Genomic DNA, 12,817 nt, shown 5'->3' with positions numbered 1-12,817 from the left:
CTCCTCTCCCTTCTGCAACAAGTCTGGGCTCCACCTTTATGTTTTTTAAGAGGAGGAAAAATCAATTATTAGCTTATCATATGAGAGATCATTCTATAGCAATAGATGAGTAAATAAACAATGTTCTGGGTTTGTGGTATATTTTCTTATTATTCTAAGCCAGATGGTTGTTGGGTGGATGTTGGGGGGACTCAGAGGTGATTGTGGGGTGAGAAGTTTTCACTACATTAGCACTGAGAGTCTATGGGGGAAAAGACATCGCGTGTCTGTTTAATATGCAACATACGGAGAGTGGGGGATGCAGCTGATACAGAAGGATGGGGGTGTACCTGCTGGGAAGGTCCTGATGGCCAGGTTGGGAATGTAGGGTTAAAATCTGCAGGGAGTTGAGGCTGGCTTCCCAGCGAGGCTATGGGCCCACCTCCAGCCCCCGGGCCTCTGTGGGCAGATTCACACCATCTTCACACACCCACCGACGCACCCGGATCCTAACACAAGCACGCGCGACTTCTGGCGCAGGCCTGCGCGTTCCTCCTGTGACACTTAGTCGTCCACCTCTGCTCTAGCACTCTTTTTTTTTTTTTTTTTAAACAAGCTCCTCTAAGCCCAAATTCCCAGGGAAACTTGAACAGAGGTAGAAAAGTGTTTGATGATAGGGAAAAAAAAAATCTGCCTGCTTGCAGTTCTCAGAATGGCCAGGATGCTACAATAAACTGTTGCTTTCCCGAGCTGGGGAGGACGGGGACAGGCTCGCGGAGGAAGCCGGAGCAAAAAGGCCAGAGCACTTGAGAGGCGGAACCAGAACTCGGGCCGGGCGCGGACGGCCGCGGGGGCCCGGCGGGGCGGGCCGGGCGCGGCCCCTTTAAGGCGGGCGGCGCGGGCCGGCCGAGCGCGGCGGGGATTGGCGCGGCGGGATCAGGGCGGCGGGGCGGGCGCGCGGGGCCGGCGGCGCTTTGATCAGGTCCTGGCAACTCGGTACCGCCGGGCGCCGGGAAGTGAAGAGAAGCGCTCGCAGCCATGGATCGCGGGGCCGCCCGGAGCCCCGGGCGCCCGGCTCCTCCGCCGCCGGCTGCGCTCTGAAAGGTGGGGCGGAGGCGCGGTCTCGGCCGAGCGGCTGCCCCGCGGGCCCCCCGGGCCGGGGCCGAGGGCGCGCCCGGCCGCGTCGCGGGCGCCGGGGGCGGGAGGAGCTCCGGCCCGGCCGGGGTCGGGGAGGGCCGGGGAGGGGGCCGCGAGCTGGCCGGGCGGGCAGAGGGGCGGCGGGGGCCCGGTGGCGGGGCGGGCGCGCCGGGCGCTTACCTCCCTTTCAGGACCGTGCGCCGGCCCGCGCCTTTGAAGTGCACAGTGAGGTCCGCGGCGCAGTTTTTGTTGGAAGCGCCGGGAGGACGTGGGGTGCGCGGAGCGGCTGCTGGAAGCGGCGCCCGCGTCGAAAGCCCGGCCGGCGGGGCCGGGGGGCTGGGGCGGCCGCGGCTGGGCGAGGCCCACTCGGATCTTCCGCAGACGCGGGGCGGCCGGGCGCGCCGCCGCCGCCTCCCTCGCCGCCGGGCTCCCCGCACTCCCTCCCCGGCCGCGCGCCTCCCCATGCTCCCCGACGCCGGGTCCGGCCCGGGGGGGCCTGGGGCCGCGGCGGCTAGCCGATCCGGAGGCCGGGGCCGGGGCCGGGGCCCTGCCCGGGGCGCCCGCGAGGTCTGGGCGCGGAGCGCGCGCGCGGACCCCTGGTGAGTGCGAGGCCGCGGCGGCGGGCGGCCCGCGCGCTTTGATGTGCCGAGCGGCCCTTTGAAGTGGGCAGGCCGGCTATTTCGGGGCGCGCTCCGGGCGGGCGCGCAGAGGGGTGGCGGGCGCGGCGCCCGGCGCTCCGGGGGGCTCGCCCCGGGTGGCGGGGGCCAGGCGGAGAGACTCGAGCGATCGGCGGCCGCGGCGGGGGCGGAGCGGGGGCAGACCCCCCCCCTTCCCCGGGGGCCCCGCGCCGGGGCGGCGCTGGGTAGGAATCGGGGTGCGAGAGTGCGCCGGGGGGCCTTTGGGAGGTGGGATGAAAGGGCGGCTGCGCCCCCTCCCCTCCCCCGCCCCCTCCCGCCGCTCTCTCCTCCCCTCCCCTCCTCCCCTCCAGCCCCCGGTCCGCGCAGAGGGGCCCTGATCGCCGGCCGAGGCTCAGTCTGCGCGCCGGAGCGACCCGAGTCTGGGGCGCCTGCGTTCCCCGCGTCCCTCTTGCCGCCGGCCCCGCGACCCGGCCTCTCGTGCGGAGAGGCCGAGCCTCCGCGTCGCCATTGCTAGACCGGCCGCCGCGTTCCGGGCTTCTCTGCGGGCGCCTCCGACCCGCGCCCGGACTCGTGGCTGCGAGCGCCTCCCGGAGCTCCGGACGGTCGGGGTGGACCGGGGCCCGGGGTCGAGCCCGGGGCGGGGGGGGGGGGGGGGGGGGCTCGACAGCGATGAGAGCTGGGCCTCGGGCCCCCTTCGTCTTCAGGTAACGGGGCCGCCCCCCTCCCCTCCGCCCGGGCAGCGCGGCGCTACCGGCGGCCTGAGGCCTCGCGCGGGGCCCACGCGCGCCCACCCCGGACCCAGGGCCCCCGGCCTCCGGTTCGGGGTCGCGCCCCGCCCCCCCTCCAGCCCTCCCCTCCGCTCTCCCGAGTTTGATCCTTCCCATGCTGGGGTGAGCGGCTGGTTTATTGGTTAGATAAGACTTTTTGCTTGTGGAAAAAAGAGGCTTGAGGTCAGCAGAGTTTGGGATTCTTGGCACAGGCGATGGTAGCGTGAGACGGTTTCTGATCCGGTTTTGTAGGGTTTGCGGCTCCGGGGAGGCGGGGGGCAGGGGGCGGCGAGTCCTGAGGCTTCTCCGCTCTCTGGCAAAGTTGGGAGATCAAAGCCTTGTCTGAGTGAGTGGATTTCTGGTTTCGGGGAACCGGGAAGACCGAGGTGTAGACTGAGCCGGAATCTTGGCGGGAGGCGGGGCGCAGCGAACGTTTCCATCTGGGTGGGGGGGGGGTTCCAGCTGGGAGTCCGGGAGCCCATCCCGCCCTGTGCTGGGCGGGCTGCTTGCTCGGTTGAGGCTCTTCTGAATTTTTAAGGAGTGGGAAGGGGTAGGTGGGGGGATGGGAACCAGATGCCGGGGAAGGGCACGTTTGGAGCTCGAGTTATCTGTGCGGAGAGCCGAGTGGGGAAATTCACCGAAATTGGTTTCACCTGCACACCGCCCGGCGGCTCGGGGCGCGCGTCTTTGGAGTGGATGCTGTCCCAGTGAGGGGAGGGGCGCGCCGGGCTGCCCTGCCGGGCCGGGTGGGGTTTTGGAAGCCGGTGTCTTCCACCTCCCGGGCCCTCTGCCCCACCTCCCACCCTCCCCGCGCCCCTTCCCCGCCCCCCCTCCGCCCCCAAGCGTGCAGGGAGCTCAGATTTCGCCTTTGAAAAAGCAGCGTCTGATACTTTAGATGAGCACCTCGCAGATAGCTGGGTTGCTTGATTTGAATTTGAGGAGTTGAAAAGCCTGTTTACTTTCTTGCTTTGATGTTGGGTAGATCTGGTTTTGATTATATCAATACCCTTTTCTCTCCCTCTGCCTCCCCCCTTCCTTTTCTTCCCAGAAAGGAGGCTCAGATGAGTCCCTGCTGACTTGAGAGAGAAAGAGACCACGCTGATTGCTGAGAGGAACTGGAGGAAGAAACAAATTCCTAAACTCAGCGAGAAGAAGGCACTCGCCATGAGCAGCGCTGTGTTACTGCCTCGGCTCCCAGATCCCAGCAGCAGCTTCCGCGAGGATGCCCCGCGGCCCCCAGTGCCCGGGGAAGAAGGGGAGACCCCACCGTGCCAGCCGGGCGTGGGAAAGGGCCAGGCCGCCAAGGCCCCGCCCGTCTCCCCCAGCGCCCGGCGGAATGAGGGCGGGCTGGGGGAGCCGGAGGGCCGGGCGTCCCCGGACTCCCCGCTGACCAGGTGGACCAAGTCTCTGCACTCCTTGCTGGGCGATCAGGACGGTGCTTATCTCTTCCGGACTTTCCTGGAGCGGGAGAAATGCGTGGATACTTTAGACTTCTGGTTCGCCTGCAATGGATTCCGGCAGATGAACCTGAAGGATGCCAAAACTTTACGAGTAGCCAAAGCGATCTACAAAAGGTACATTGAGAACAACAGCATCGTCTCCAAGCAGCTGAAACCTGCCACCAAGACGTACATTCGGGACAGCATCAAGAAGCAGCAGTTCGACTCGGTGATGTTTGACCAGGCCCAGACCGAGGTCCAGGCTGTGATGGAGGAGAATGCCTACCAGATGTTTCTGACTTCGGACATATACCTCGAGTACGTGAGGAGCGGGGGCGAGAACCCAGCTTACCTGAGTCACGGGGGCCTGGGGAGCCTCAGGCTCGTGTGTGGCTACCTCCCCACCTTGAACGAAGAGGAGGAGTGGACTTGTGCTGACTTCAAGTGCAAACTTCCCCCCACTGTGGTGGGCTTGTCCAGCAAGACCCTGAGGGCCACAGCCAGCGCGCGGGCCATGGACACCGTTGAAAGCGGATACAGGTAAGCCAGCGGGGGAGGGGGGCGGGGAATGAGGTGGGCTCTGCAGATGTTTTGAGTTAGGGAGGGTGGATGGATGGATGCTCAGATGTGCTGCTGAGGCTGGCAGAGGTCTGTCTTGCGCTCGGACCGCTGGCCACGAACCCTTTGATCTGGCTTTCTGTTGTTGAAAGGAGGGGAGAGGGGCGCACGCACAGCTAAATACCCGGAGTCTCCCAGCGCCAGCTGCAGACAGTGGCAGGCAGTGTGCCTCAGTGTGGTCCCTTATTATCCTGCACCAGTCTTGGAGGGGTAGCGAGAGAGGGAGAGTCAGTTGGTCACAGACACTCAGCGCTGGTTTCGGCAGGGGTCACTCAGTGGCGAGGAGTGAATGGGGCCGCCGTGCCCGCTGGGCTGAGCCGGAGGCCCAGGCAGTAGTGTGTGTGCCCACTGACCACGGGGTAAGTGGGATCGTTTGAACTTTTATGTTAAGAGCCAGCAGCGGGCTTAACAACTGGGCTTGTGGTTCTTTATGGAACGAGACGTGAACCCTGCGAGGAATCCTCCAGAGGAGGCAGGGTCCTGTGCCTCCGCAGTGAAGGGTCCTGTGCTTTTCAGAATCTGCTGGTGGGTTATTCTAGGTCTTGCGTCCTTGCTGCCCTGGGGGCAGACCCCGGGGTGGGGGGGGTGCCTGTGTTGGTCACTGCTGATGGAGAGGAGGTTCTGGCCGGAGAGGACTTGGGCCCTGGACTGCCTTCTCTCTTGGAGGCTTGGAGGACAAGCAGTTCTTTATAGAACCGCCAAGTCTTAAGATTCTTGACCTTTGGAGGCAACTTCAGACCTCCTGTTGGAATGAGTTTTTCTGTTTCTCTCTCTCCCCTTCCAAATATCCAAAGAGAATGAGCCTCTGAGTTTCAGGTTGTTGCTGATGGCATGCGGGGGAGGGGCCGGTCGCTGGGCTGCTCTTGGAGAAGCTTATCTCACTGACCCTGTGGGAAGGGGCGCGCGACCTGGCGGCTGTCTCTGGAGGTCGCCTTTCTCTGTGGGGTCCGGCCTGCCGCCGAGGGGCGGGGAGCCCGCTCTGAGCCGGGAAGCTGGTGGTCCCGGGGCGGCCGTGCTAGGAGGGAAGGGTGGCGCTGGCACCGCCAGGGGGCGCTCCTGCGGCCCTGCCCGCCGGCCTCGGGGCGGACATCTGGTCCACCACCGCCTTCGGTGAGACTGGCTTGTGCAGTCCCCTTGCTCCAAGGATCATCGGAACCGAGTTGTTTCAGCATCTTTAAGCTATGCTTTCGGGCTGTTTGGAGAAAGATGCTGGCTCTGACTTCTGGGGCTGGCAGCTCCAGGCCACCTGCCACCCCTGCCCGTTTAGTTATGCGGGCACTTGGGGAAAGCCCCGCTGGCCTCCGTGCCCTGCAGACTGGCAGCGGTCGCCGAGGCCACTTAAGGCCTGTGGTCAGGCGGCTTCTTCGGGGGCCTAGAGGCGGTGGGGCTTCTGTGTACCACCCCCGTCCCGGGGTCAGGGCCCAGAGCGCCACCTCTGTAAACTGCGCCTTGGCTGGTTTTGGAGCCGGTCGGGCTCCGGGGCGGGCCCCTCCTGGGCCCCTCCCCTTTGTGGGTGGGCAGTCGGGACTCCGCCCCCTCCCGGCCCACCTTGGCTGTTTCTAACCAGGATTCAGATTTAAGGGGGTGTCTGCAGGCCGAGCATCCTCCTTTGTGTTTCATCAGTTCCTCTTTGGTTGGGATTGGTGGGCGTTGTTTATATGTAAATGACACCTTTTCATTGGCCCCCTGGGTTTCCTACTAGATTCCTGCCTGACTTTGTCCCCCTGTTGGGTTCTGAGGAGGGTATCTTACCTGGCCTGCATATGTCTTACCTGGGCATTGTCAGAGAGAAATTAAGACCTACCCCAGTACTCTATTTTTTGTTTTTTAAAACGTGCAAGATACTCAAGGGTGCCTGTGGTGTGTTAGGAGCTGCCCCGAGCTATTCAAAGGCCTGAGGTGCAGCCCTGTCCACCTCTTCCCACCTGGGCTGAAGTCTTGCTGAAGCCCATGTGTCCTGCAGATGAGAGGACACTGTCCCTTCTGCTGATGTCACAGGTTGCTGTTAGGATCAGAATAATGAACAGGGAAGTCCTTTGTAAAGGGGCGTGGTTTGAACAGACATAAGGCATTATAATTAGCTTGATTTGATCATGCTCACTGTTGGCTGTGTGAAAAGGGCACCCAGGTTCAGATCTCACTCTCAAAAAGGGAGCCTTGTGTCCTAGCCGGCGCTCACTGCGAAGCTTTGAAACAGTCTGGTGCCCTCTCGGGGGCTCTGAGGAGCTCCAGTACCCTGGTGCTTTGTGTCTCAGTGCAGAAAACTCAGATGCACTGTGACAGATAAGAAGCGACTTGTTAGAATAGGGCCTTGTGAGGTCTACAAGCAGGCAGGCAAAGGGGTTGCCATGGCCCAGGAACTCAGTGGGCTGCAGTTTTATGATCACAGGAAAAGTGGGGAGGGGAGAAGAGACTCCGTGACTCGTGAGTAGACGTCATGCTTCCAGCCTCAGCTCCTCCAGGTTGAGCAGGGGAGTTTTATGGTCCCTACGTGGTCGAGCCACAAATGACTGCTTTTTATTGTGCAGAGAACTTGTCCTAGGGCTCATGGACTTCCTGAGCTAGCCGAGCAGCATGTGGGGCTCAGGTTGACGCTGTTTCACTGTTTGGGGACGCGTCCAGTGCTTCCGTTGGTGGTTTTGTTGTTAAGCAGGCGTGCCTTGCTTTTCTGAGTGGTCACCGACTTACGGGGTTTCCCACGTGTTCTCTCACAATCCGCTGTGGGGTGACTCCTCACCCCTGTGTCCCGTCACTCTCTGCCCCGGGGCGCAGGCGTCCCCTCCCGCGCCCTGACTTCTGTACTTGTTGAACTGTGTCCGAGTTCCCGGCTGGTTCCTGGGATGTAGGGAGTGCCTCCAGCTCAAGTCTGCCTCCCTCCACTCAAGAAGCCAGGTCCCTGGCCTACAGACCAGCTCGTTTTAGTCAAATGGAGGAGACAGAGTGCCCGAGTCCTGCTGAGGGCTCCCTGTCACCAGCTGTTGAGGAGCAGGCTTGCAGCTGGATGCCAAGGGTACCAGCTGGTCCCCACGCCCTGGTTTACCTTCGGTGCTCAGAGGAGCCTCACTTTAATGGCCTGTTTGCATTCTTACTGACTCGGTGTTGGGTTTCATGTAAAGGGGCTTCCCTGGTGGCTCAGATGGTAAAAAACCCACCTGCGGTGCAGGAAATGTGAGTTCCATCCCTGGGTTGCGAAGATCCCCTGGAGAAGGGCATGGCAACCCACTCCAGTATTCTTGCCTGGAGAATCCCATGGACAGAGGAGCCTGGTAGGTTCCCAGTCCATGGGGTCACAAAGGGTCAGACACAGACTCATAGAACACGAGACGGGATCCTCAGGGGAGGGACACGCACACACACGCGTGTGCACACAGACGCACACATGATCCCTACCTCCCTGGAGGATGTCAGTGTGTGGGGGGGGCTGGCCTGGTGCTAGGACACCCTCTCGGTGGTCTCCCCTGTCTGTCACTGGTTCCCAGCCTCACGGTACATCAGGGGGCCCAGCAGGTGTCCCCTGCCAGCTCCCAGAGCTTCCTGTCCCCCTCGAAGCCATCGCTCTTGGGGCCTGTTTCTATGCGAAGCCACTGGAGTCCAGCTTGGCTTCAACATCATGGAAGAAATGATGCCCGAGAAGGCTGTGCAGGGAGCCGGCCGAGGGGGGGGCGCTGTGCTGATGCGCAGCCCCCCTACCCCGTCCCGTGCCCCCCCCCCCCATCTCCCTTAGAAGATGCTGCAGGAAGGATCATCCCCTTCTGGGCGTCTGGGCGGGACTTCGTGGGAAATCATCAGAGGGCTTCTGAAAAGAAGAGCCCTCAAACGCACAGCCTTAGAAGCCAATGCCTTTTAAGGTGCGTTGTTTGAGAGGGGCTCCAGAAAGGGGTCCCAAAGGCCAGGTCTGTTCTGCTCTCTATATGGGCCTGGCCCTGGAGTTGGGGTTGGGGGCCCCCGGGATTGCGTGGAGATAACATATAAGACCAGGCCGGCGGTGTGCAGGGCAGGGTGCCTGGGGCCGTGCCCCCCACTGCCGAAGCCCTGTGCACGCTGAAACCGCGGGCCTGAGGGTGCCCAACACAAGCGCTGTCCCGGCCTCTGCTCTCCAGAGGGATCGAAGAGGCTTGCAGCAACTGGGAGCACCACAGCCCTGAAGAAATAATCTGCATCTGGGCACAATTCCTGTAGCCTGGTTGAGTCTCTTTCTTTTTTTTAAAAGCGATCACAAGAAAGCAGTTCTAATTCATTTTCTCCAAACTTTGTGGCGGTCTTGACAAAGTTCTGGGTACTTAAAAAAATAGAAAAAGTCAAGTCTGTGTCTCTCCCCACGACTCAGCCACCTTCCTCTGGACCGTCTTGTGATGATGGAAGGAAAATCCCTGTACTTTACTGCAGGGACTGAGCGAGGAGCAGTATATTCCACTTTTAATTGCTGGTGGCACAGTAGCCCTCTATGTTGGGAAGGAGGGAGCCCGGTTTATTTTGGGGCCCCGGTGTCTGACCGGGAGTGCAGAGCTGTGTCCACACGCAGCGTCTGAGTGAGGCGCCTTTTTCTGCTGGGGAGGAGGGGGTCTCTTAGTCACTCTCTCCCTGCAGACGCTGTCGCAGCCCTCACCTGGTGGGCTGTGGATGTGTGAATACCGCAAAGATAGCAACACGGGATGGGCAGGGTGCACAGAGGCTATTTAAGGCTGTTTGGGCTTTTTGATCTCTGTGTTACACCTCTTAGATGAAAAACCCGTTCAGCAACCCACTGTGTCCTAGGTCCTTAAAAAAGGGAGTGTGGGCAAAGCTGTGAGCTTCTGCCACAAGCCACACGTGACGGGCAGTGCTGGGGGGTGGGCCCCCAGGAGGCGGACGGGCCGGCCCTGCTCTCAGGGGACTCGTCGCCGCTACACACGGGACAGGCCTTAGCGAGGGAAACACCAGCGCTGTGCCGTCGTCATGCTAAACACCGCCCAAGAACGCCTTGTGTTTGCTGGTGCGTGGTTTTCTGGAGCGTTACCGTGACCCCCTGTAACCAGCGCCCTGGGAGGGTGTTTCCAGCCCCGGGCCAGCGGCCGTGTCTGAACCGCACACTGTTCTAGGTGGACCCCATGTCCGCGGAGGCTGTGACACCCCGGGACACCCAGCTGGCTGGGAGCTTCCTGGTTTCTGCATGACGGAGCCCCTGGGGACCGTCATCTCCTCCATCCGTGTTGTTCAGTCGCCCAGTCGTGTCCGACTCTTTAGAAACCCCGTGGATGTAGCCCTCCAGGCTCCTCTGTCCGCGGGGCTTCCCAGGCAAGAATCCTGGCGTGGGTTGTAGTTTCCTCCTTGAGGGGGTCTTCCCGACCCAGGGATCGAACCTGGGTCCCTTGCATTGGCAGGTGGGTTCTTCACCACTGAGCCCCCTGGGAAGCTCCATCCTGCTCTGAGGCAGGGGCCTGTGCAGGAGGTTGGGGCTTTGGGCCACTTTAACATCGTGGGTGGCCCCATCACCTGCCCGCACCCGCTCCCTGCAGCACCCTGACCAGAGGGGAGCCTCGTCTGCCCACTCCCCTCCTGCCCCACCCGCGGTGGAGACACTGCAGAGGGCGCCTCCTCGCCAGTGCTGGCACCAGCCGCCCCCGCCCGCCTCGGCTCTGGGAGGACCTCGGGCCTCTCGTGGGCGGTCCCCTCCTCCTACTTCTCTTGCCCGGCTGTCTGGAAACGCCACACTGGAGACGTGGGCACCAGTTCCAAGTCATGGAGGATCCCACCAGCCTCCTGTCATCATCGCCGAGGATCCGGGGCGAGGAGGGAGGGGGCCAGGCCTCCCACCCTCGACAGGTGGGACAGCGAGGCCAGAGCATCTGGGGCTGGTCAGAGTGGCCTGGCCCAAGGTGTCCAGTGGGCTCACGTGCCATGCTGCTCGTGAGCACTTCCTGGTCGCTTCTCGACCACCTGATGTCTCCGAGATCTAGCCTCGCTCAGACCGGCAGATTGGGGATCTCTGCTGCCATCGGCTCCTCCAGGACCTGATGTGGGCTCCACGTGGCTGGCCCCCAGCACGTGCCCCTGCCTGGGGCTCCGCCACCCCCTGGGGGGCCCTGACAGTGACTGGGTAGCACAGAGTCCTTGAGCACCTACTACGCTGGTGGGGCTGCGGCAGGGGCCCCACCCTGCGACGGGGTCCCGCCCACAGTGAGCCCCGATGCTGGTGGTGGCGGCCGGGTTCAGGCGCTCAGTCGTGTCCAGCTCTGCGATCGCATGGACCGCGGCACGCCAGGCTCCCTGTCCTCCCCTCTCCTGGTCTTTGCTCAGACTTGTGTCCATTGAGGCAGTGATGCCATCCAACCATCTCATCCTCTCTTGTCCCCTTCTCCTCCTGCCCTCAATCTTTCCCAGCATCAGGGTCTTTTCCAGTGAGTTGACTGTTCTCATCACTGGTGGCTCTTGGTTTTTATTAGCATTTCTAAACTGAGGGGTTGGGTCGGATCATTTCTAAGGTTCATTCTGCACTAACGTGTCACTTGTCAGCCAGAGGGCAGGTCCTGAAGGCAGGACCCCCCCCCAACTCCAGCCGCAGTGCCCGCCCTCCTGGGGCTCTTCTGCCCAACTGTGCCACAGCTCCCTGCCCACCCCCGCGCCTCAGTCTGCCCTGGGCCCCCTGGATTCCACGTGCCTCAGGCCTCTCCCCTGCCCTGCCACCGCCCAGGGTGGAGGACCTTCCGCTGCTCTTCGCTTCCCTGGCCCCCACCCCATGTCCCTTCCAGGGCCTCCGGGGGCATCCCCAGCCACCCAGCGGTTCCTCCACCAGAGAGCCCAGACACCCACTACGGGCCAGTCATCCTGCCTCACGCTGGAGCATCTTTCGACACCGAGGCTACTCCTGTGTGAAAAAGCAGAGAGACAGGCTGAGGGGGAGTCGTCCGGATGGGTCCCACACCCACTGGCTGTGGTTCTGTGATCCAGGGCCGCCCGGGCATGTTTGTGAAATGGGCACAGGACCTCTTCACCCAGGTGGCCTCGAGGATCAGATGAGGTCACGTGTGTAAAGGGCTACCTCAGTTGGTGGGCGGGCACACTCCGTCTGCACTGACTCACTCCTCTGTCATCCCCTCGCCTCCCCTCCAGGAGCAGAGTCCTCTGGAAGTGTCCCTTGAGGACTGAGCCCCCCTGAGCCACCGTGGGGGCAGAGAGGCCCCCTGCGCTCTGCCCAGAGGGTCACCGGGCCCTGGGCAGCAGGCTGGCCTTAAACAGGCAGAGGACACAGTTTGGGGCAAAAGTCGGGATGCGCAGCTGTGGCCCTTTGCTCGCAGGTGCTTCAGGAGGAGTGACCCCGTGAACCCGTACCATGTGGGCTCCGGCTATGTCTTCGCGCCGGCCACCAGCGCCAACGACAGCGAGATCTCCAGTGACGCACTGACCGACGACTCCATGTCCATGACGGACAGTAGCGTGTAAGTGCCTTCTGGTCTCCCACCACGTGCCCGGCTGGCAGTGTGGGCCGCCGGAGCAGCGGGGCGGAGTCCTCGGCCGGCGTTGCGAAGCCCCCGTGTCCGTGTGGACGTCCGTCGGCTGGGACGGCAGTGAGCTGCTGGCGTGGCTCAGCTTTGGTGCAGGAGGGCCCGTGGGAGCCTGGGTAGCTGGAGGCTTAGAGCCTGGAGTGGGGGTCGGAAGGTACCTTCACAGAAGGAAACTGAACTAAGGTAGAAGGTTAGGGCAATGCCTGTAGGTTCCCTGAGTGCAGACACCCCCTTTTGCTTGTCAATTCGCCCACTTTCCCTGTGGGCAGAAGAGCTTGGTGGGTCTTGAATCCAGGTGTTTCGTCTGCAGAACGAACAGGTGGGAGGCGGCGGGGTGCGGGGAGGCTGTGTCTGGGCTCAGTGACAGTGGAGTCCGGAAGCCCAAGCTCTCGCCAGGTTGCTGCGTGCAACACCCCCTTGGATGGCTCAGTTCAGCAAGCGCCGGTGTGGTGTCTGCTCTGTCGCTGGGCGTTCTCTCCAGAGTCATCTCGGATCCTGGCTCTTCTGCAGATGGTCAGCTGGGGCTCCTGAAGGCAGTCCCAGCCATCAGGGTGGTTGGATGAGGTCAGCGGGCCATGGGCAGGGTCATGCTTTGAGCTGCAGGTCGTCTGAGGTCGTGCGGTGGTGACCTCTGTGGATGGAGAACAAGGGTGCTCCCTGAGTCTCAGGTGGGTGGGGGTGGGGCAGCGGGGTGGACTAGACACCCCATCTCCTGCCAACTTTGGAGACTCTGATTCAAGAGGCTCAGAGGCGGAGCC

General features: G+C 62.5%; 1 protein-coding gene across 4 annotated transcripts in view; it reads left to right on the top strand.

Moving 5' to 3' along the window:
* Positions 1-874: 874 nt before the first annotated feature.
* The window catches only part of AXIN2 (axin 2), a 28,240-nt gene continuing 16,297 nt past the window's right edge, over positions 875-12,817 (top strand). Inside the window, exons 1-3 of one of the 4 annotated variants that reach the window (XM_070480122.1) lie at positions 875-1,083; positions 3,574-4,500; positions 11,853-11,993. In XM_070480122.1, coding sequence (XP_070336223.1) covers positions 3,686-4,500; positions 11,853-11,993 — 956 coding nt within the window. In that variant the 5' untranslated portion in view covers positions 875-1,083; positions 3,574-3,685. Of the gene's footprint in view, positions 1,084-1,631; positions 1,716-2,421; positions 2,868-3,569; positions 4,501-11,852; positions 11,994-12,817 lie in introns of those variants that run through there. The other 3 variants (XM_070480119.1, XM_070480120.1, XM_070480123.1) reach the window with 3 other exon arrangements.

The sequence above is a fragment of the Odocoileus virginianus genome, chromosome 17 (genome assembly GCF_023699985.2).
Source record: "Odocoileus virginianus isolate 20LAN1187 ecotype Illinois chromosome 17, Ovbor_1.2, whole genome shotgun sequence".
Lineage (NCBI taxonomy): Eukaryota > Metazoa > Chordata > Mammalia > Artiodactyla > Cervidae > Odocoileus > Odocoileus virginianus.
This window is presented reverse-complemented; position numbering and strand designations above follow the sequence as displayed.